This window comes from Ascaphus truei, chromosome 1 (genome assembly GCF_040206685.1).
Source record: "Ascaphus truei isolate aAscTru1 chromosome 1, aAscTru1.hap1, whole genome shotgun sequence".
In the NCBI taxonomy this organism is placed as follows: Eukaryota; Metazoa; Chordata; class Amphibia; order Anura; family Ascaphidae; genus Ascaphus; species Ascaphus truei.
In genome coordinates this window covers 250,362,460-250,384,721 of record NC_134483.1, presented here as the reverse complement: position 1 = coordinate 250,384,721, position 22,262 = coordinate 250,362,460, and the positions used below count along the sequence as shown (strand labels likewise).

The window sequence follows — 22,262 nt, the reverse complement described above, 5'->3', positions numbered from 1 at the left end:
GCCAGTATCCTTTTGTTAAGTCCAACGTGGATATATATTCCGCGTTACCAAGGGCGTCAATTAATTCGTCCACCGTTGCATCGGATATGCGTCAAACTTGGATACCGCATTGACCTTTCGGAGGTCCACACAAAATCTTACCTTCCCATCGGGTTTAGGGACCATAATTAGTGGACTACACCACTCACTGCATGATTCCTCAATCACTCCTAAGTGTAACATTTCTTGTACCTCCTTCTCTACCAGGGCCCTATGACTTTCAGGCAACCTATAAGGACGGGAACGTACTTTTACCCCAGGTGCTGTCTTGATCGCATGTGAAATTAAGTTAGTTTGTCCTGGTAAATCAGAAAAAACATCATGGAATTGTGTAATTATTGCTAACAAGTCCCCTTTTTGTTCAGAGGACAACTGTTTACCCATTGGGATTTTATCATCACCCACGATGTTCTCCCGTGGGGGCTGAGGACCCAAGTCCGTTTCCTCCTCCACCAGGTGGATGAATAGAGCCTGCTGCATCTTCCAGGGTTTCAGCAAGTTCACATGGTAAATTTGTTTACCCTTCCTGGACCTTGGTTGAGCGAACTCGTAATTCGCATCACCTGTGTGGCGGAGTACTTCGAATGGGCCCTGCCATTTGGCCAGGAGTTTAATCTCCAACTGGGTAATAATAACATCACCTGGTCTCCCGGGAGAAACACTCTCATGCGAGCATTCTGATTGTAATGTCTCTCCTGACTGTCCTGGGCTGATCCAAGATTCTCCCTAGCAAAATGGCCGACCACATCTAGGCGCTTCCTAAGGTCTAGTACATATTGCAGGGTATTCTTAGAAGGGGACCGCTGTTTCTCCCAGGACTCCTTTAACAGGTCTAGGATACCCCGGGGTTGGCGGCCATACAGCAGTTCAAATGGAGAGAATCCCGTGGAGGCCTGGGGAACTGCCCGCACTGCAAACAGCAGAAAAGGGAGAAGCTCATCCCAGGCTCTCTTCTCTGAATCCACAAATTTCCTCAGCATCCCTTTTAGATTTCGGTTAAATCTTTCCACCAATCCGTCAGTCTGTGGATGGTAGACCGACGTCCGAACAGACTTGACCTCTAGTAATTTTAAGACATCTTGCATCAACTTAGCCATAAAATTTGTACCTTGGTCTGTCAACATAACCTGGGGAGATCCAGCCCATGAGAACAGCTCCAACAACTTGTTGGCTACTTGCTTCGCCGTTGCTGTTCTCAGGGGGAACGCCTCAGGATATCTTGTTGCATAATCAACAATTACCAGAATAAACCTGTGCCCTTTCGAAGAAGGTTCTAGAGGTCCTACCAAGTCTACCCCAATCCTTTCAAAGGGAACTGACACTAAGGGTAGAGGAACCAAAGGGGCTGGTTTTTGTCCCTTTGGACTAGTTAGCTGGCACTCCGGACATGCCGCACATAACTTAGCAATATCACTATGTATCCCTGGCCAATAGAATCGGGACGAAATACGGTCCAATGTTTTATCCCTGCGCAGGTGACCACCCCAAGGAAAAGTATGGGCTAGAGTGAACACAGATTTAACAAACGCCTTGGGATCCAATATCTGTCTGGTGAACTCCCCTGTTTGTGTCTGCCTATTCACCCTATACAGGATATCATTTGATAACTCAAAATGGGGGAATACTATCACCCCGTGTACATTCAAAATTTGCTCATCAATTTTTACCACCTTGTCATACTGTCTAGCAATGACTGGGTCTTCCCTTTGCCTCTGGCGAAAATCAGGGAGGTATAGGTCTGGTAAGTCTCCAGGGCTCATATCCCCCTCCCTCTGGCCATCCCCAGTCATCACTTGTGCCTTCTGGCTATTAGAATGGTCACCTTGAGACCCAGATTTCTGCAACCAGTCCTGTTTGTCAGAGCGTCTTTGCTTCCGAGTCTTTTGAACCCGGTGCCTACTGGGAAACAGGTCTGCCGAGAAGGAGAACAGTTTGCCAGGGTTCTCCTGAGCAATATAATAAGGCTCCTCGTGAGAGACTGGAGCCATTAGGTCTGAAAAGAAAGGCCAGTCCCGTCCGAGCACAATGGGGGCAGGGAGCCAAGGAGCGACTCCTACTTCGAGGTAAGCCTCCTGACCTTTTACCTGTAGCCGGATTTTGGCCGTCCAATACCGCTTTACATCGCCGTGTATACATTCTATACTCCATGGGGAGTCAAAAGAACACACGTTAGGCGGTAACAGTTCCTGGAGGACCAGAGTTTTCCCAGAGCCCGAATCTACAAGGGCCTGGACGGTTTTTCCCCCAATCAAGGTTGGAAGTAGCCTGGGCTTGTATTTTTCTCCAGTGAAGGCCGAGACGACGGTCCTGCTGAAGGAACAATCCATCTGTGGACAGTCCACCTGCCTGTGGCCTTGTTCTCCACAGGTGGAACATGGAGAGGGTTCCCTCTCAGGAGGGGGCTGTGGATAGCACTCCGCTGGACCAGATACTGGAGACCAGGCATCTGGGGGGTCCTGTGGGCGACGTCCTCGGAAGTTCCTCTCATTTTGCGATGAGACGACATCAGGAAGGAAATGAGGGTCTCGGCGGGGACCAGCATTTTGACTCCGTCCTTGCTGGAACGACTGCTCCTTCCGTTGGACTTGGCGGTTGCATAGGGACGGGCCGTAGGTTCCCCGTTGATCCGACCTCCCTCTTTGGGCGTCCGCAAGTGCCGGTAGAGCCGGGTCCAGGACACTCGCCTGCTGCTCAGCCCCAAGGAAGTTCTCTACGAGTCGGGCCGCCAAAGCTAGGGTTTCAGCAGCGTGGCGTTTTACCCACGAGCGTGCAGAAGGGGGTATTATTTGTAGAAATTGTTCCAACACCACCTGCTTAAGAATTGCCTCCTTAGTGTACTCCTAGGGTTGTATCCAGCGCACACACAAGTCCAATAACCGCTGAGCGAGGACCCGGGGTCTCATGTTAGCGGTGTACTTCATGTTCCGGAACTGCTGCCGGTAGGTCTCTGGGGTCAGACCTAAGCAATCCAGTATGGCGGCTTTTACTTGTCGGTAGTCCATTGCCTGATCTGCTGGGAGGCCCTGATATGAGGCCTGGGCTTCTCCTATGAGGAGCAGGGCCAAAGCAGTTGCCCGGAGAAAGTTCGGAGCCATTTTCCTCAGGAGTATCGGGGGTCTGCTTGCAAGTTCTGGACTGGCAGACCCTTGGAAATGGGTCAGCAGCTTGGCAATCCACTCATCCTGTGCTGCCTGTAGTCATTCATCTCTCTCCGATTGCAGCCGGGCCTGCTCCTGCATTAACAGTCCCTGCTGTTTGGTCTGCTCCTGCATTAACTGTCCCTGCTGTCTGGTCTGCTCGCACAGAAACTCTTTAAAAAATTCTTCCATTCTTGTGTGTGTGTGTGTGTGTGTGTGTGTGTGTGTGGCCTTTTAACTGCAGGAGCCTTTTGAAAATTCCAGCACCTCTGACACCATATGTTGCAGGGTACATGCAACTACACACGTGGGGGGTTTCTTGATAAGGCTTATTTATTTAGCCTTAAATTATACAGCACAGAAAACAAAAATAGCTTTTCTTCAGCAAACAAAAGAAAGATAGCTTATCTTCAGCATGTAAACAAAACAGGTTTTCTTCAGCGTGCAGGACACAACAGTTCATCAAAATGTACTTTGCAAACAGACCTTAAATCAAGCTGTTCTCTCTCCAGAGTTTTCAGACAGCATACAAGAAGACAGACCTTGATTCAGTAATCTCTCCTGTAACTCACTTCTGTCTGCTGACCAGCCAGGCATGTGTGCACATCCTGGGGGTTTTTAACACACATTGATTAGGCAGCTGGGATTCAAGTAATTGCCATGAGCTTCCCAGCTGAAGTTAACCTCATCACTGCTGCACTGCAGATTAAACATATGTCTGCCAGGCATATAGCTGGTGGCTTTTATTTACCCTGTCACAGTGCGGCTCTGTTTAAAAATGAGGATATGATTGGGGAGGCCCATCAGAGGCATGGGGTATGGGTTGGTGGTTTTACGATTTGAGATTTAGACAGAAGATGGCGGCGCACAAAGATAAAGTAACGTGGGTCATGAAGGAGACTGACCTCTGGATTGACTTGATTGGCTTATCGGACAAGCCAGCGCCCTTTCAGTGAGGGGGGAGGGGGGACGCGCTACCGCAAACATGGACAAACAGGGGGATAGCCGGCCGTGGGTGTGCTGGGCCTTCAATTACGAGCGGTGCACATACTGCTGCGGCCGAGTTTATTCGAGCATTTGCCCGTTCTCAGCCGCAGCAGTAACCTGGCGCGCGCCGGAGGGTGCCGGGCGCGCGCCGAAGCAGCGGAGGAGCGCCCTCCGATCGGGGCGCTCTCCCTCCCGCTGCCAGGTCCGCCGGGTCCCCCGGAACCCCCTGCCGCCGTCCCCCACATCGCGGGACACCAGGGCTCCCTCGGGGAGCCCTGGACGCGCGTGCAGGGGGCGCAGGCACCCGATGACGCGTGACCGCGCATCGGTGATGCGCGGCACGCTGAGGGAGTGCGGCTAGCACGCCGGGGCATCCCCCGGCTTGCGGTGCTAGCCGTGCTTCAATAAAACGTGTCGCCAGTGTATGTTGTGTGCCGCTTCAAGCACCAATGCGCCACTTGCGGAGGGGCTCATCCGCAGGCAAAATGCTTTAGGAGCGAGGGACACGGTTCCAGGAGGGGTGGGTGGAGGGCTGGGCAGCAAGGCGCCTTCTCCTATAATCGTCCAAAGTCTGAGCCCTTCGCTGGAAAGCTACCCAAATAGGGATGCAGCCCGGCTGCTCCTCGACGGGTTTTCCAAGGGGTTCAGAATCCCGTTTGTGCACCAAACGGGATCAAGGTTTGAACGGAATTTGAAATCGGCAAGGGTTTACAGCGATGTGGCGAGGGAAAAGGTGGGTAAGGAGCTGGAGTTGGGGAGGATGGCGGGTCCATTCGCCTACCCCCCCCCCTCCCCGACTTGAGGATCTCCCCACTGGGGGTGGTTCCCAAAAAGAACCCGGGGGTATTCAGGCTCATCCAACACCTTTCCTATCCTGAAGGCTCATCGGTGAACGACGGCATCGATCGCGAGTTGTGCTCAGTCAGTTACGCGAGCTTTGACCAAGCAGCGGCACTGGTGAGTGGGATGGATCGGGGTGCATTGCTGGCAAAGGCGGATATCAAGTCCGCCTTCCAGCTGCTGCCAGTGCACCCCGACTGTTTCCACTTGCTAGGTTGCATGCTCGATGGTCAGTACTTTGTTGATTGTGCCTGCCCATGGGCTGCGCACTATCATGTTTCTACTTTGAAACGTCTAGAACGTTTCTCGAATGGGTGCAGGCCACAGGGTGTATGTATTACCTGGACGACTTCTTGTTTGTAGGGCCGGCGGGATCGGACCTGTGCGCAAGATGGCTGTTTGAATTTTCAGCCATGGCTCGCGAGTTCGGGGTCCCGTTAGCCGACGAAAAAACGGTTAGCCCAACAACAGTAATCAGCTTCCTCGGGATCGAAATTGACTCAGCGAGGATGGAATACAGGCTCCCGCCGGATAAACTGGCGACCCTGAAAGAGCTCCTACGAGAGTTCGGGGGTCTGAGGAAACCTCGCTACGTCAATTCCAAGCATTGTTGAGCCACCTGGTTTTTGCGGCTCGAATCATGCCGGTAGGAAGGGTTTTTTGGAGGCGTCTGGCGGCGGCAACCGCTGGGATCAGGCGTCCTAACCACTTCATCCGGGTCACCCGAGAGATCCGCGAGGACCTGCGGGTCTGGTCGGATTTCTTGGGGGCATACAATAGGAGAACCTTATGGTGGGGGCGTCCTTCGAGGAATGCAGTGCTGCAGCTGTACACGTTCATGGTGGGTTAGAAACTTAACATTCCTAGAGCTGTTTCCGTTGCTGGTCGCGTTGCGATTGTGGGGCAGTCTTTCGCAAACAGGGAAGTGGTATTCTGGACTGACAACATGGGAATGGTCGTGGCTGCGAATAACTTTGGTTCATGTTCTCCACCGGTCGTGAATCTGTTGCGCAGCTTCATCCTCTCATGCTTGCAATTGAACATATCGTTCCAGGCGCGCCATGTGCCGGGGGTCTCAAATAACATTGCCGACTCTTTATCCCGTTTGCAGATGGGGGGGTTTCGGAAGTGGGCGCCAGAAGCGGACAGGGATGGCTTACCTTGCCCGACAGAGTTATGGGCACTGGGTATCCCGCGGTGATCAATCTAGTGTGAGCATCGGTGGCTCCGGGTACGTGGGAGGCTTATGCGGCCGCATGGCGGGAGTACTTGTGCTTCTCAAGGGAAAGTGGGGGAGATGCGGGGGAGGGGGGGTCGAGACCATGACGCGATTCGTTATTGCATTGGGAAGCAGGGGGTTAACTTGGAGGTCAATAAGCAGGAAACTGAGCGGGGTGTCATTCTTCTTGAGGCTGGGCGGAGAGACGGAAGTCACCAAGGCGTTTGTAGTCAAGAGGGCCCTGGCAGGGCTTTTGAGGGGGGCACCGCCCAGCGATGCCAGGAGGCCGGTAACTCCGGCATTATTGGAGGAACTGGTTAAGATAACAAGGCTAGTCTGATTTTCAACATTCGTGGCGGGACTTTTTAATGCGGCATACACCTTAGCGTTCTTTGGAGCATTGCAAATAGGGGAACTAGTCTGCGCTTCTAAGAAAGAGGGCGGGGGCTTGCAAGCCAGGGACGTGGCGCTCGGGGCAGATTATTTGCAGCTTTTCGTTCGGCGGTCCAAGACGAATCAAGCGGGCAGAGGTGCGGTGGTACCGCTGCTAAGCATGCCAGGGAAGAGGATTTGCACGGTGGGGGCACTTAGGGCATATTTACAATTGCGGCCCGCCAACGATGGGCCATTACTCGTTCACAGTGATGGTGTCCCATTATCCAGGTACCAGTTCTCACGAGTATTCCGGGTATGCCTTGAGCACTTGGGGTTGAAAGCGGCCCAATTCGGGACTCACTCGTTCAGGATCGGGGCCGCAACTGAGGCGGCACGGGCTGGGCTGGCAGGGGAGGTGATACAGAGGATTGGGCGTTGGGAGTCCAACAGGTACCGGTCCTATGTCAGGCCCAGGGCAGGCGCAGAACGTGTTTCGCTGGTATGATTCTCTCTCTCTCTCTCCACCCCACCCCCCTCCCCCTGCAGATCCGGAGGCAACGGATGTCTGGATCATCGGTGACTCATTGATACACTGGGCCGAGAAGCGTGCGGCATGACGGCCTTACGGAGCGGACCTCGGTTTGGGCGAACAGGCTAGGGTTTTATGGTGGGGCGGGAGGGGGTTGCGATGGGGCCAGCTGCTACCGCGGCTCTTGGTTCTAGCTAGGGACAGGAGGCCACCGCAGATCCTTCTCATTCACGCGGGAGGGAATGACGTGGCGGCGGTGCGGTCGGTCGATCTAATAGAGACCTTTAAAAGGGACGTGGCGCAGATGTTCGCTCGCTGGCCGGCCGTGCAATTTGTTTGGTCCGATATTGCCTACAGGAAGGCCAGCGGGGCACCAGGTCAACGTGCACGGTGGATTGGGAGCGGAAAAAAGTGAATAGGGCAGTAGGCAAGTTCGTGGCGCAGTGCGGGGGTTGGGGGATCAGACACCCGGATTTCCATGCTAGTGCAGGGGGGTTGTTGAGGGCGGATGGGGTACACATGTCAGACAGAGGTGGGGATAGACCTGTTCAATATCGGGTTACAGGAGGGATTGGAGAGGGTCTTGGAGTTGTTGGCGGTACGGCCCTAGTTTAAGGGGGGTTAAATAGGGCCGTCGGTGGCAGCTCGTGGGGGGTAGGTGCTTGTTCCTGCCAGACTGGGAGCTGGGCCGTTTGAGCCCGGGGGGAGCACGAGTGGGCGAGGTCAGATATTCATGATGTCGATAACCTGCTCGTGCAGACGGCAACGGCACGAGGGCCGGCTGACCCTCCCCTCCTGTCAAAGGTACACTCTGGCGGGGAGTAGCATTTACCCCTCTTAATTTAAATAAATAGCCGCGGCCATTTTACCTCCAGTCTTGTCTCCTGTCGTTATTTGGGGTATTTCGGGGGCCAAAGCGGGCGGAAGGGGGAACCGCCTGGCAACCTCCCTGGTCCTGCTATTTTTTTCACTTAAAGACACTGTGTCTGCCAGCATTTTTTTTTTTTTTTTTTTTTTTTTTTAGATATTTCATAATATTTGTAGCACTCAGAGGTGAATGTGTCATCATACAGTAAAACAGAAATCCTACCGACAGTACAGTCAACCACATAAAAGTAGCACCTTTGCTTTTACTGTGGCGGTCTGCTCTTGTCCCACATAATGAGTAGGGAGCTGAATGGAAATTAGTACATAATATTTCCAGTGGACGCTTAAATTGGGCTTGATACAATATTAATCATTGCAAGTCCTCATTTGTGTGACACCACATTTACGGAAAAGCGAAAGTACTTGTATGTGCACCATCACTTTTAAAAAGTGAGTTGCAACTGTGAGTGTGGAAGCATTTTGTGAATTTTAACTTATGTGTTTGGAGATACATTGCGTCAAGTTAGCTCCATTGATTTGGTTGCACTGTAAAAGGGATGATGGGAGGAGATCTACAATTATATAAAATTAAGTTTCCATCTATAATTAATAATCTTTTCAATTTTTACTCAATTGAAAAGCACCTAACACTATTGAGTCAAATGCAAAAAAACACAATTGGCAACTTTCTAAAATTTCACATCAGTGCGTAGTAAATGAAAAAATACCACTTGAGGTGCATTTTCATGTCTCCTACAGGTGTACAACCCTGTCTTTCCCCATTATTGCTTAACAAAAAGCACTGTTTCCTAAGGGATAATGGGGAAAGACTGGGTTGCAGGCCTGTCGAGGACATGCAAATAAAACAAACAATGAACCTGATATGAGTGTTTGTGTCAAGGTGGGCACGTCGCAACCACGTGATCACGTATTTGCGATCCCAGGCTTCCAACAGCAAAGGGGTTAAAGGTATATGATCCAAAATGGTTTTAGTATTTGTGAAATGTTTAACTCACCAGTACCCAGCCAGTGCTTTCATGACGGGAGGGACCACCACGGACTTGAACTGCCACGTTCACTCGGTCTCCAGGCAAATCCTCAAAGAGCTTTATCCCTTTGGGAGACTCTGTGACCTTCAGAAGAGACAAATGGAGAAGTAGCGGCTCAGTGAGTTAAGATTGACACTGTAAACAACGACACTGAGTTTGAATCAGGGAAACCTGGTTCAATTCCTGTTATCAGCTCCTTGTGACCTTGGTCATGTCATTTTATCTCCCTGTGCCTCAGCCACCTGAAACACAGATTGTAAACTCTGGGCAAGGGCTGTATCTATAAAAAAAAAAAAATCCTGTACTGCGTACCGTGCACTGTAATTGTGACGTGCTTTGAGTCCTATTGGTAGAAAAGGACTATCTGAAATAAATCTAATACAACTAAAGAGAAATTTATGGTTAAGGATTGTATAAGGATTGTATAAGACAACTCATGTAGTATATCTTTTACAGTGTCCGTGTGGGTACCAATACATTCGCCACCCAAAGAAATATCTTAAGATTGGAATCCTTGAACATGCCAGGAATATTAGACTTGGATTAGAGAAACACAGTGTGTCCAGACACTTTGAGATCAAACATAATTGTGATTGTACACTCCTTTAATATATAGGCACTCAAATCGTCCCCTTAGGGAGATGAGGAGGTGATAGAGATAACATGTTATCTAAACAAGAAATCCTACGGATCTATAAAATGCAGACTCTAGCACCATTAGGTCTGAATGAGGAGATTGATGTCTGGTATTTGTATTGATATATGTGTCTGTTTTTTTCTCTACCCCAGTACTAATTTCCATATACATGTTTAATTTAATTTTTTTACATTTTTATAGTTATATCCTATAAATGTGCTCAATTTCCCCCGTTGTTCAAATGATTTTATTATAAATATTTATTTTTTATAAAATAATATTACATTATAAATAGAATATATTTATATATTTAGAATTTGATTCTAGGTCATCAGTCCTCAAATTCGAAGCTTCAAATTCCGTTTATAGTGATAAATTATCTTTTCCGTTTATTTCCCTATCCTTTTCCCTAATTTTTTGTTTCAATACCATATATTCTAATATGACCAACTGCCCCAATTGTCATTATCTGCTTGCACTTTATGTATAAAGGTTTTAGGAATATTTTAACCATTGAGTATTAATTTTATTTTTCTCTTTATTTTGTAGAGAATCCTTTATGTGTTTTTTAATATATTTGCTGTGTTGTTCTGATAAATAAATTTGTGTGTAGCCTATTTCCCCTTCTAGGGTTTAGATTTTAATGTGATGTAGATTACATTGTATTCAGCTGCAACAACATTGCAATGGTTGGCTGAAAGTAAAACCAAGAGCTTAAATGTATCAACAATGTAATAATATACCTCTCAAAAATATGAGGTGATACAAATGAGCTAAAGGATTACAACACCCCCTAAGGATCCTAGCTACAAATAATATAACTAAACCCAAAAGAAAAAATAATTAAGTATATACAATGAATAAACTTATATACACAATAGTGAACATAAGAAAAAATTAGTATATCTTAAACCAAGGGGGAGACACAGGGGAAAATAAGATGAAAAATACTCAAACCCTGTGCAGCAATAACCAAAAAATAATGAAAATATCAAAAAACATGAGTGCAAAACATTCCTGTGGATTCTAACAAAAGGGCAAAACACATGGCTATATAGAATGAAAAATAAAGCCAGTACTGGATGCTCAATCAAACCAGCGTTTGCCTACATCCCAAAAAGGGGAAAAGACTCAAAGCAGCAGAGAAAGTGATACTCAGCTGTCCATAATTGTATATGAGTCAGTCCAAGGGAGAATGATTCCAACATAGATTGCAGTCTTTCATATCGTCCACAGGAGTTGCATCATGAAGCAAAGGTCACGCTGTAAAAATCATGTATACTGCCGTCAGTGAACACTCAATGCGTTTCAGCCAAGGGGGCCTTCTTCCCGGAGTGGTAAGAGAAAAGTGGAGGATTACTAGGCTAAATACTGTGGCAATCAAAATCGGCGTCATCATCTCCTCCCCACAGCCAATTGCAGTAAGGTAAACAGAGGGCGGTATCATCTGCACAGGTGCCCGAGGTAAAGCAATCAATGCCGGTGCGTCAAGGGGAGGAAACATCCCCTAAGGTAGTGTTGTAACTCCATTGAGCATGCGCAGAGACTCCCAATTGCGGCGTCTCAATTCAGGAGGTGAGGTGACATCATCATAGCATAATAAACAGACAGGAGCAGCATATAAAAAGTTCTAATCTAATAAAAAAGCACAAAAAAAATAGACAACTATGAGGTGATGTGCCCTGTTAAATATAGGGCACAGATAATAAGAAAGCAGGCACAGAATAGATAATATTTAGAGCATAAAGAAAATAATAAATGATAAAAAAAAAATTTTTAAATAAATAGTAGAACAGAAGAGGGAAATTAAAGTGTATTATAAGAGCGCAGAGAGATAGAGTAATAACCATAAAAGGAGGGTATACAAAAAAGCTCATACAGCCTCATATACAGAAATGAAGCTATAGGAACATAGCAAAACCAAGGGAGTCATTAATTCCCCTAGGATGCATAGTATTAAGAAGGACTATCCATCTACATTCTTTTTTTTTTTTTGTAACAATTTTTTTTATTGGACACATTCACATATTAATGTACATACAGAAATGTAATGAGCCCATAACATTTCAACTTAATACAAACAGATAGTGACCAATAACATTTTCCCATTTTCTATAGGGGGAAAGAGAAAGAGGGGGGGGGGAAGAGGTGGGGGGGGGAGAAAAACAAGTAGGGGGGGTGGGAAATGGGTGGAAAGGAGGGGGAGGGGGGTGGGTGGGGGGTCGCCCAGAGGCTTCTCTGCTACTCTCTCCTGCAGTCAGGGGGAGCTAAAGATCTAGGCAGTTGACCTTTTTGGGCCTTATCTCTCTAACCAGGGGTCCCAGGTGTTCCAAAACTGAGGCATCTTCTTTTGGAGCATAGCCATCAGCTTCTCCAGAGTCATGACCTCATTTATTCTTCTAACTACTGTAGTTCTTGAGGGAGCCTTAATCTGTTTCCAGGCGGCCGCTATAGAGCATCTGGCCGCTGTCAGCATGGACGTGATCAGCCTAGACATTGGCGGAGGAAGGTCCTCAATGGGTTTGCTCAGCACCAGGGTCAGAGTATCCAGGGGGAGGGGAAGCCCCGTGACCTCGTAGATAAGCGTCTGGATCATGGTCCAGTACCTTTGAATCTCCAGAGATGACCACCAAATATGGGCCATGTCCCCCTTTTGACCACATCCCCGCCAGCACAGGTCCAGTGTGCCAGGGTAGACCTGGCTCAGCCTATCTGGGGTCAGGTACCACTGAAATATAATTTTATAGATATTTTCTTTTATTGTTGTGCAAATTGATGTTTTAGCGACTTGCTCCCAAATCTCCTCCCAGTCTTCCAGATCTATTAGGAAGCCCAATTCCTCCGACCATTTTTGCATGTAACGGTGATTCGGTGGGCTAGATGTCGGCTCCATTCCCTTATATATCTCGGAAATCAGACCTCTTTGGTAGGTGTTTTTAATGCATAAGGATTCAAATCTGGTTAGCAGGGGGAATTTGGAGGTTGGGGATAATGATAATAGGAAGTGACGAACTTGTAAATACTTGAACATGTGGAGACCCTGGATCAAGAATTTATCCTTTAGCGCCTGGTAAGTTAAGATCTCCTCCTTCTGCAGCAGATCGGCAACCATCCTAATATTGTGACTCTGGAATTGGTCAAATTGTCTTGGGGAACACCCTGGTGGGAAATTGGGGTTCCCAAAGATTGGATTGAGCTGGGAAGGGGAAGCTAACAGACCATACTTCCCTTTGCTTTTAAGCCATACATCCCACGTGCATCTAATTGCTCCAAGGTCGAACCTCTGTGGCTCAGCCCCGCTACCGCCTGTGGTCCATAATGCCACTTGGAGGGAGTGCGGGCGCGCGTAATGTGACTCTATTTCGAGCCAACAGGCTGAGGCCGGGTCGCAATTCCAGACTACAGCCTGCTTCAGTTGTGCTGCGAGATAATACCTGACTATGGGCCTCATGCAGTAAGCGCCGATAAGGCTTTTATCGGCATTTTCCCGCCAAAATTGGATTTGAGATTCAGTAAGCGCCGATAAGTGGTCAAATCGGCATTTTTTCTTCCCGATAAAAAATTATCGGCATGCGGCTGCCGATAACCCACTTATCGGCACTTTTTGAAATCAGCTGTATTCTAGTAGCCCCGATCAGCTTATCGGTGCTGATCGGCACTCAAAAATGGAGATTTGTACGGCAATTTGTCCCGCCAACTAAAGTTGGCAAGTTGGAGGGGAGAAGGATCGGCAAGGTTGCCGGGACGGCACTTAGAAAAAATAGCTCATCTCTACATCAATGGAGTCAATGGAGCGGGGACGTATAACTTTATAGGAGTGTTTACGTTCTATTGCTCATAATACAAATGTGCTTGGCATTACAGTGTCGATGTCATTCACTTCATCGTGTCACCGCTTACGTTTATTATTGGCAGAACATTGTACTTTTCTATGTTATGATGATATGCGTGTCACATTAGTCTTAATGTTATGATGTGTCAAGATAAACTCCTATAGTAAACTCTTAAAGGAACAGGTCAAATAATATGAAACATGTTACTTAAGCTTCAAATTATTATATGATGTAACAGATTTCACACATCTAAAAGATCCAGCGTATAGTAATGTTGGTATACATTAGAGAATGCTTTTAATGTGTAACGTATGATCAAATGTAAATGTAGCTGTTTGTTTTCATGTTTACATGTACTTTGTGACCTCCCTCTTTTGATGACGTCCACAATTGGACACTCAATAACATTGCATGTTTACATTGTACACGATGCATTATAATCACTTCATGCTAAGTTATACACAGATCTATAATAGTTACTCATTTTTACACGATTGAAACATAATCAATAGCAAGTATACTGATGGCATTAAATAATGCACATGCACATACAATTAGTTCATGTGAACATGTGACAATAACATGCCAAATTAGACATGTTGCAACGTAGTTTTTCAACGTCAATGTCATGGTTGTATCCTAATGAGATGACTGAGTGTTGCGTTCAGAAGTGGTACATGCATTACACATTCCATAAATACTTGCAAATAAATGGTTGTACAAAGCTTAACGTTACATCATTGTCAAATATCATGATTGCCTGGTAAACACAAATAAATAATCCTTTTAATTCGTACTGGATACCCGTTTGGAGTTAACTACTTGGATATGTTAATGTAACACCTTGCACTTCATCAAGTCACCTGACATCATCACATAGGTATTTAAAGGAGGTTAATTACCTGCGCATTGACAGCTACAGACCTGAAAATGATGCGAATGTTTATGAGACGGAGGAAGATTCTATTGGAGGAGAGGCTAGCTGAGGGTCAGGATATCACAGGCCAAGGAAGGGACAGGGACAGGGACAGAGACAGGGACAGGGACAGGGACGCAGAGAGGACAGGGGACGCAGAGAGGCTCAGCCCCGCTACCGCCTGTGGTCCATAATGCCACTTGGAGGGAGTGCGGGCGCGCGTAATGTGACTCTATTTCGAGCCAACAGGCTGAGGCCGGGTCGCAATTCCAGACTACAGCCTGCTTCAGTTGTGCTGCGAGATAATACCTGACTATGGGCCTCATGCAGTAAGCGCCGATAAGGCTTTTATCGGCATTTTCCCGCCAAAATTGGATTTGAGATTCAGTAAGCGCCGATAAGTGGTCAAATCGGCATTTTTTCTTCCCGATAAAAAATTATCGGCATGCGGCTGCCGATAACCCACTTATCGGCACTTTTTGAAATCAGCTGTATTCTAGTAGCCCCGATCAGCTTATCGGTGCTGATCGGCACTCAAAAATGGAGATTTGTACGGCAATTTGTCCCGCCAACTAAAGTTGGCAAGTTGGAGGGGAGAAGGATCGGCAAGGTTGCCGGGACGGCACTTAGAAAAAATAGCTCATCTCTACATCAATGGAGTCAATGGAGCGGGGACGTATAACTTTATAGGAGTGTTTACGTTCTATTGCTCATAATACAAATGTGCTTGGCATTACAGTGTCGATGTCATTCACTTCATCGTGTCACCGCTTACGTTTATTATTGGCAGAACATTGTACTTTTCTATGTTATGATGATATGCGTGTCACATTAGTCTTAATGTTATGATGTGTCAAGATAAACTCCTATAGTAAACTCTTAAAGGAACAGGTCAAATAATATGAAACATGTTACTTAAGCTTCAAATTATTATATGATGTAACAGATTTCACACATCTAAAAGATCCAGCGTATAGTAATGTTGGTATACATTAGAGAATGCTTTTAATGTGTAACGTATGATCAAATGTAAATGTAGCTGTTTGTTTTCATGTTTACATGTACTTTGTGACCTCCCTCTTTTGATGACGTCCACAATTGGACACTCAATAACATTGCATGTTTACATTGTACACGATGCATTATAATCACTTCATGCTAAGTTATACACAGATCTATAATAGTTACTCATTTTTACACGATTGAAACATAATCAATAGCAAGTATACTGATGGCATTAAATAATGCACATGCACATACAATTAGTTCATGTGAACATGTGACAATAACATGCCAAATTAGACATGTTGCAACGTAGTTTTTCAACGTCAATGTCATGGTTGTATCCTAATGAGATGACTGAGTGTTGCGTTCAGAAGTGGTACATGCATTACACATTCCATAAATACTTGCAAATAAATGGTTGTACAAAGCTTAACGTTACATCATTGTCAAATATCATGATTGCCTGGTAAACACAAATAAATAATCCTTTTAATTCGTACTGGATACCCGTTTGGAGTTAACTACTTGGATATGTTAATGTAACACCTTGCACTTCATCAAGTCACCTGACATCATCACATAGGTATTTAAAGGAGGTTAATTACCTGCGCATTGACAGCTACAGACCTGAAAATGATGCGAATGTTTATGAGACGGAGGAAGATTCTATTGGAGGAGAGGCTAGCTGAGGGTCAGGATATCACAGGCCAAGGAAGGGACAGGGACAGGGACAGAGACAGGGACAGGGACAGGGACGCAGAGAGGAGAGGGAGAGGGCGAGGGAGAGGACAAGGAGATGAGAGGAGAAGAGAGAGGAGAGAAGTTGTGCCTCGTCCTCGTTTGTACAGGGAGAAAACCATGTTAGATGGGATGAGTGAGGAGGAGATTATAAGTCGCTATCGTTTCAGTTCAGCAGCAATCTTAGCTCTTTATGAAGAGATACGGGGAGATTTAGATTTTGTGACAGCCAGAGGTCGTGCAGTCCCTGGGCTTGTTAAAATGCTGTGCTCATTACATTATCTTGCTTCTGCATCATTCCAGACAACTGTGGGCATAGTGGGCGGGGTCTCACAATCTACATTCTCGCGTGCCTTTACCCAGTTTCTATGTGCACTGAATTGACGCGCTAGGAATTATATTCATTTTCCAACAGAGCACACAGAGTGGCTGGAAGTGAGGAATGGCTTTTATGCCATAGCCGGGATACCATGTGTGATGGGTGCAATAGATTGCACCCATGTTGCTTTGATCCCGCCTAGTCAGAGTGAGCATGCTTACCGCAACTGTAAGCACTACCATTCCTTGAATGTACAGGTGGTATGCGATGCCATGATGAAGATTATGCATGTGGTAGCCAAATTCCCTGATTCCAGTCACGATTCCTCTATCCTGAGAAACTCATCAGTCTTCCATGCTTTCGAAGAAGGCTTTTTTGGACCTGGTTGGCTGGTGGGTGAGTACATATTATGATGTGTTAAGAAACAACTCTAGTTTTTCGATGAACTGTTGAATATAATAATGTTAACACAAATTGTACCATATTTGTGCACGATGGATTATAGGTGACTCAGGATACGGAATTAGGCCATGGCTGTTGACCCCGGTAGCAAACCCTCAATGTGAAGCAGAGGAGAGGTATAAAGTGGCACATATATCTACACGATATGTCATAGAGAGGACATTTGGGCTTCTGAAGACACGATTCAGCTGTTTAGATAGAACTGGTGGGGCACTTCAATATAAGCCTGCTAAAGTGTTAGATATTATAATTGCATGTTGCATTTTGCACAATCTGGCACTCCGCAATAATTTAGAAACCGACATACGTCAGGGCTTGGAGGAGGAGCATCCCGTACATTTACCAGCTGACACTGAGCAAACAGCCAGTGGTGTGGAGACACGTCTGAATGTCAAAAACACATATTTTTCATGTAAGCAAATACATATATGTTAATAGTACTACATACAGTGGTGACACACTTTATTCTCGCTCGGCTAGTCCCGCGAATTCGGGTATACCCGGGTGTATTCAGGTTTGTGATCGTTTTCTGCCAGAGTGCATTGCGTTATTTTCCCGGCAGAGATTTAAGCATTTTATTCCGGCTGGCTGCAATACTGCAATGCCGTGTAAAAACACATGGGGGCGCTTGCGAGCTGTTCTCTTTGAAGCCGTCCCCTATAATGAATTGTAATGCAGTATATATACTGTATATATATATATATACTGTATAACAACAACCCCTATAACCCATAACATACAGTACTGTACACATACAGTACTGTATATGCACATACATAAATGATACTACTGTATGGGCGGCGGGGGCGAGATGTGTTTGCAGCAAAGAGAGATCCGCTGCTCTCTCTCTGCGCAAACATCGGCACATTAAAAATTATTTTAAATACATTTTTATTGATAGTGTAGATGTGCAGGGGGTTTCCGGAGCTGAACCGCACTGGTTTCAGGTCAGGGGACCCCCTGCTCCCCGAGATACAGCCCCCTTTATGAGGTGCCGGTATCCCTCTGCTTGGTTTAAAGGTCCCGATCACGTGATCGCGGCCTGTAAACCAAGCAGAGCAGTTAATACCTGTAGGGGCCTGTATCTTGGGGAGCAGGGGGTCCCCGGACCTAAAACCACAGCAGTTCAGCTCCGGAGACCCCCTGCACATCTACACTATGAATAAAAATGTATTTTAAATTTATTTATATTCATGTATTTATTTATTTATTTAGATTTATTTATTTATTTTTTGGGGCGGCTGCTGTGTGTGAATTTTTTTTATTGTGGGTAGCGGGGGTGGGTGAAGGGGGTATTAGCCACAACGGTGGTTGTTTAGGGCTTGCGGGGGGGGTAGCGGGAGGGGTTAACCCCTTCATGACCGTAGCGGTATTTACTGCTACGGTCGTGAAGGGGTTAAGTGCACCCGCAACCCCCCCGCAAGTCCTAAACTCACACCAAGGACCAAATACCCCCTTCACTCACCCCCGCTACCCACAATAAAGCGGGCACGGTGGGTTAACCCCTTCATTGCCTTAGCGGCTATCAGCTATGGTAATGAAGCAGCATTTCTGTATTTTAATAATATTGTGCAGCAGCTTTGATTTGTGGCTCAGGGAACCCCCTGCTCACTGTACAATATTATTAAAAATACAGTCATGCTGCTTCGTTACCGTAGCACATAGCCGCAAAGGTAAGGAATGAGTGTTTATTTATATATGTGTTTTATTCATACTGTAGATGTGCAGGGGGTCTCCGGAGCTGAACCGTTGTGGTTTTAGGTCCGGGGACCCCCTGCTTCCCGAGATACAGGCCCCTTTATGGGGTGCCAGTATCCCTCTGCTTGGTTCACATGCCGCGGTCACGTGATCGGGACCTTGAAATGCAGAGGGATACCGGCACCTCATAAAGGGTCCTGTATTTCGGAAGCAGGGGGTCCCCGGACCTGAAACCAACGCGGTTCAGCTCCGGTGACCCCCTGCACATCTACACTATGAATAAAAATGTATTTTAAATAATTTTTAATGTGCCGATGTTTGCGCAGAGAGAGCAGTGGATCTCTCTCTGCTGCAAACACATCTCGCCCCTGCCGGCCTATAGTATCATTGATGTGCATATACAGTACTGTATGTGTATAGTACTGTATGTTAGGGGTTATAGGGGTTGTTGTTATACAGTATATATATATATATATATATATATATATATATATATATATATATATATATATATATATATATATATCTATATATATATATAGATATATATATATATATACTGTATTACAATTCATGAATTTATGCCATCTGGTGGACACGCGAAGCATTGCAGCCTATTAAATCCTGAACCATTATCAATTAACACATCAACCGCGCGTCAGCCGGGCATGACCCCTGGCTGGGAACGCGGCATGCTCCGGGTGAACAGCGTCGCATTCCAGGAACAAGCCAGGGACAAAACGGTGATTTGTTAGAATAAAGTCTGCCGCAACAGTAGATGTATTAATTCATTGTAATGATAAATACATGTGTCCAAATACCATTCACTTAGGAAACAGATGAATATGGTTCTCACACCTTTCTCTTCTCTGCTGTGTGGACAATTGCATGTGGCACCAGTATGTCATTCATCAACAGGTTGTATTATACTTCTTACCACTAAAAGGTGTTGTGTGTACGTGAGGAAATAATGTGTACTAAATCCATATTTTCAGTACATGCTCTTTTTGGTTATGCATACACAATAAACCTACTATGTCGAGAGCCAAAAGCTAGTGCAGTATGGTTACATACAATTTGACTTTTGGAGTGTGACATATGTGTCACAATGATGTGTAGACTATTGTGTATTTAAGATCATATTTGACGTATTCTAGATTTTGTTTCATATCACATACAAAATTGTCACTTCTGTGTGTTGCTTATCTTAATGAACATGTCATGACAATGATTTATATTCATTCATGTTTTCTTTTTCAAGGTATATCACTCCAAGGACTGCTCATGGTATGTATTTGAATTCACATCTGTCATAAGATGTGCAAATCTCGATACAGGTATAGTTACAGGATGTATAAAGAGAACGTAATGAAAAAGATGTGACAATTGAAAGATGGCGTTTCTGTATTGTGTCCGTGCGTTTATCTACACTTGGTGGTTATTGTGCAGTGTGTTTTCAAATCATTACGTACATTACATAACATGTAATTTTGGCAACGTAACAACATCCATTCATGCAAATGAGCGATGTTAACACACAATGCATGTTTGTATGAAAAGACTCAAATGTGTTAAACATCATTAACATTGCAATGTATGTGATTATTTCTTCTCTCACTTCATCTTCATGTTGATTACTACATTGTCACATGTGTATGTATAAGTGAAAGATGTGTGTTGATTTGACGTTCATATAAAATTTGTCAAAATGTTAACACCATTCCAAAGTATAGTTCTTTGGATTCTCAACTTTCCCTAAATCATTCAACACAATGACAATGTACTGCACCGACACACTTTATTCGAGCAAATACCCAGTATGTACCTGGCAGATACCTGGAATGCGCCGCTCCTCACCTCTGACAAGCCCCGTTGCGTTTGCCATCCCAGCCTGGGTTCATGCCTGGCTGACGGGCGGCTGATCTGTTAAATGATAATGATTAGGATTTAATAGGCTGCAATGCTTCGCGTGTCTACCAGATGGCATAAATTCATGAATTGTAATGCAGTATATATATATATACTGTGCAGTATTGCAGCCAGCGGGAATAAAATGCTTCAATCCCTGCCTGGAAAATAACCCAATGCACTCGGGCAGAAAACAGTCACAAACCTCAATACACCCGGGTATACCCGAATTCGTGGGACTAGCCGAGCTCGAATAAAGTGTGTTGCCAGTGTAGTTAATAACAATTTTATTTCATTCACGTTAGTTAGTCATAATGATCATGATCCTTTATAACTACTGTCAACATATGAACATAAATGAAGTAGACATTTGCATACGCACACATTTCAGCAACATAGTGTGTGTGTGTGTGTGTGTTTTAGTTTTTGTGTAATGCATGTATTTCTACCAGAAATAATATAAACCAACATCATAATGTTGCTTTTATCATCGGCGTCACTTAGCTATGTATGTGTTGAACGTTTACTAATAACACTAAACTATAGTTACTCGTGTGAATTAAATATACACGCAAATGTTCATGGTTTAATGATCTGTACCTAACATTCATTAGCTCATGCATGTTAGGTTACCACTACAACTTAGGTGATAATATAACATTCACATGACTAAACAGTTTCTATCACCTCACTATTGTTATTGTGTACGTTCAGATACAATGTCTATGAGTTGTTATGTAGCATTTACATTCTTTCACAAGTAACACGTGAGATTAGAATATATAGTAGATTAATGTGTTTGCTGAGTGATAATGTTGGTTGCATATATCACATGGCAATACATATAATGTTAGTAGAAAAGAAAAAATATCAATATAAGTTCTAACTTCAATGCTTAGCAACATCATTATGATAATTAAGTGCATAGTAAATAGTTGCACAATAGATAACATTATGTAGTGATTGTTAATCTGTGCAGCAATCATTGAAAGCATTGTTACATATTTATTATAATAGTTGTTCGCTAGTCGTCACAATCATCTAATATAACGATTGGCCCATCTGAAATCACACATTGGTCCCATGTATTCATCCTCGACATCTGTGAAATACAGCAAACACATGATGTTCAAAGATGGCACATTTATCTATGTTTCAGCATGACAACGCTTAACACATCTCTATATGATTGTGGATATTCACGCATAAGTTACGTATATGTTTAAACTGCAAGGATAAAACTACAGATACAGAACTATCTCATTTTTCAAATGGCGTTGCTGGCATTACTACTGATATGTTTGTTCTGGTGCCTGTATACATAATAATGTGCGCTCACAACGTCTGTTGCGCGCGCACGTCACGAATGTGTGGACTAAGTCTTAGCGCATGCGCAAAACGATGTATACGCTGTGCGTTCAATAAATGTCCCTCCATGGTGCTGCTAGCAGTATGCATATCATGGCTGAAAGTTATGATATGGAAGCGAAACAAATTCACTTCTACACACGTACATATCTAAACTTTTTCAACGGACGTGTGCCCACGGCCAAAACGACGATCAGCCAATGAGCGAACAAAATACATGTGACGTCATGTTAAGGCACCGTGAAATGCACGCAAAGACCCCTCCCACTGAATGAACATTGGCCTCCAGCGCTGTGCACGCACCGCCCAACCGTCGCGCGCGCATGACACACTGCA

General features: G+C 45.3%; 1 protein-coding gene across 3 annotated transcripts in view; it reads right to left on the bottom strand.

Annotated features, from left to right (window-relative positions):
• IGFBPL1 (insulin like growth factor binding protein like 1) overlaps positions 1–22,262 on the bottom strand; it is a 210,992-nt gene that overhangs the window by 57,997 nt on the left and 130,733 nt on the right. For 2 of the 3 annotated variants that reach the window (XR_012801937.1, XM_075602963.1), the window contains exon 3: positions 9,010–9,126. The exons of the other annotated variant lie outside the window; for it this stretch is intronic. Coding sequence is in view for 1 of the 2 variants with exons in the window: in XM_075602963.1 (XP_075459078.1) it covers positions 9,010–9,126 (117 nt within the window). In the remaining variant the exon portion in view is untranslated. The remainder of the gene's footprint in view (positions 1–9,009; positions 9,127–22,262) is intronic. 3 annotated transcript variants of the gene reach the window in all.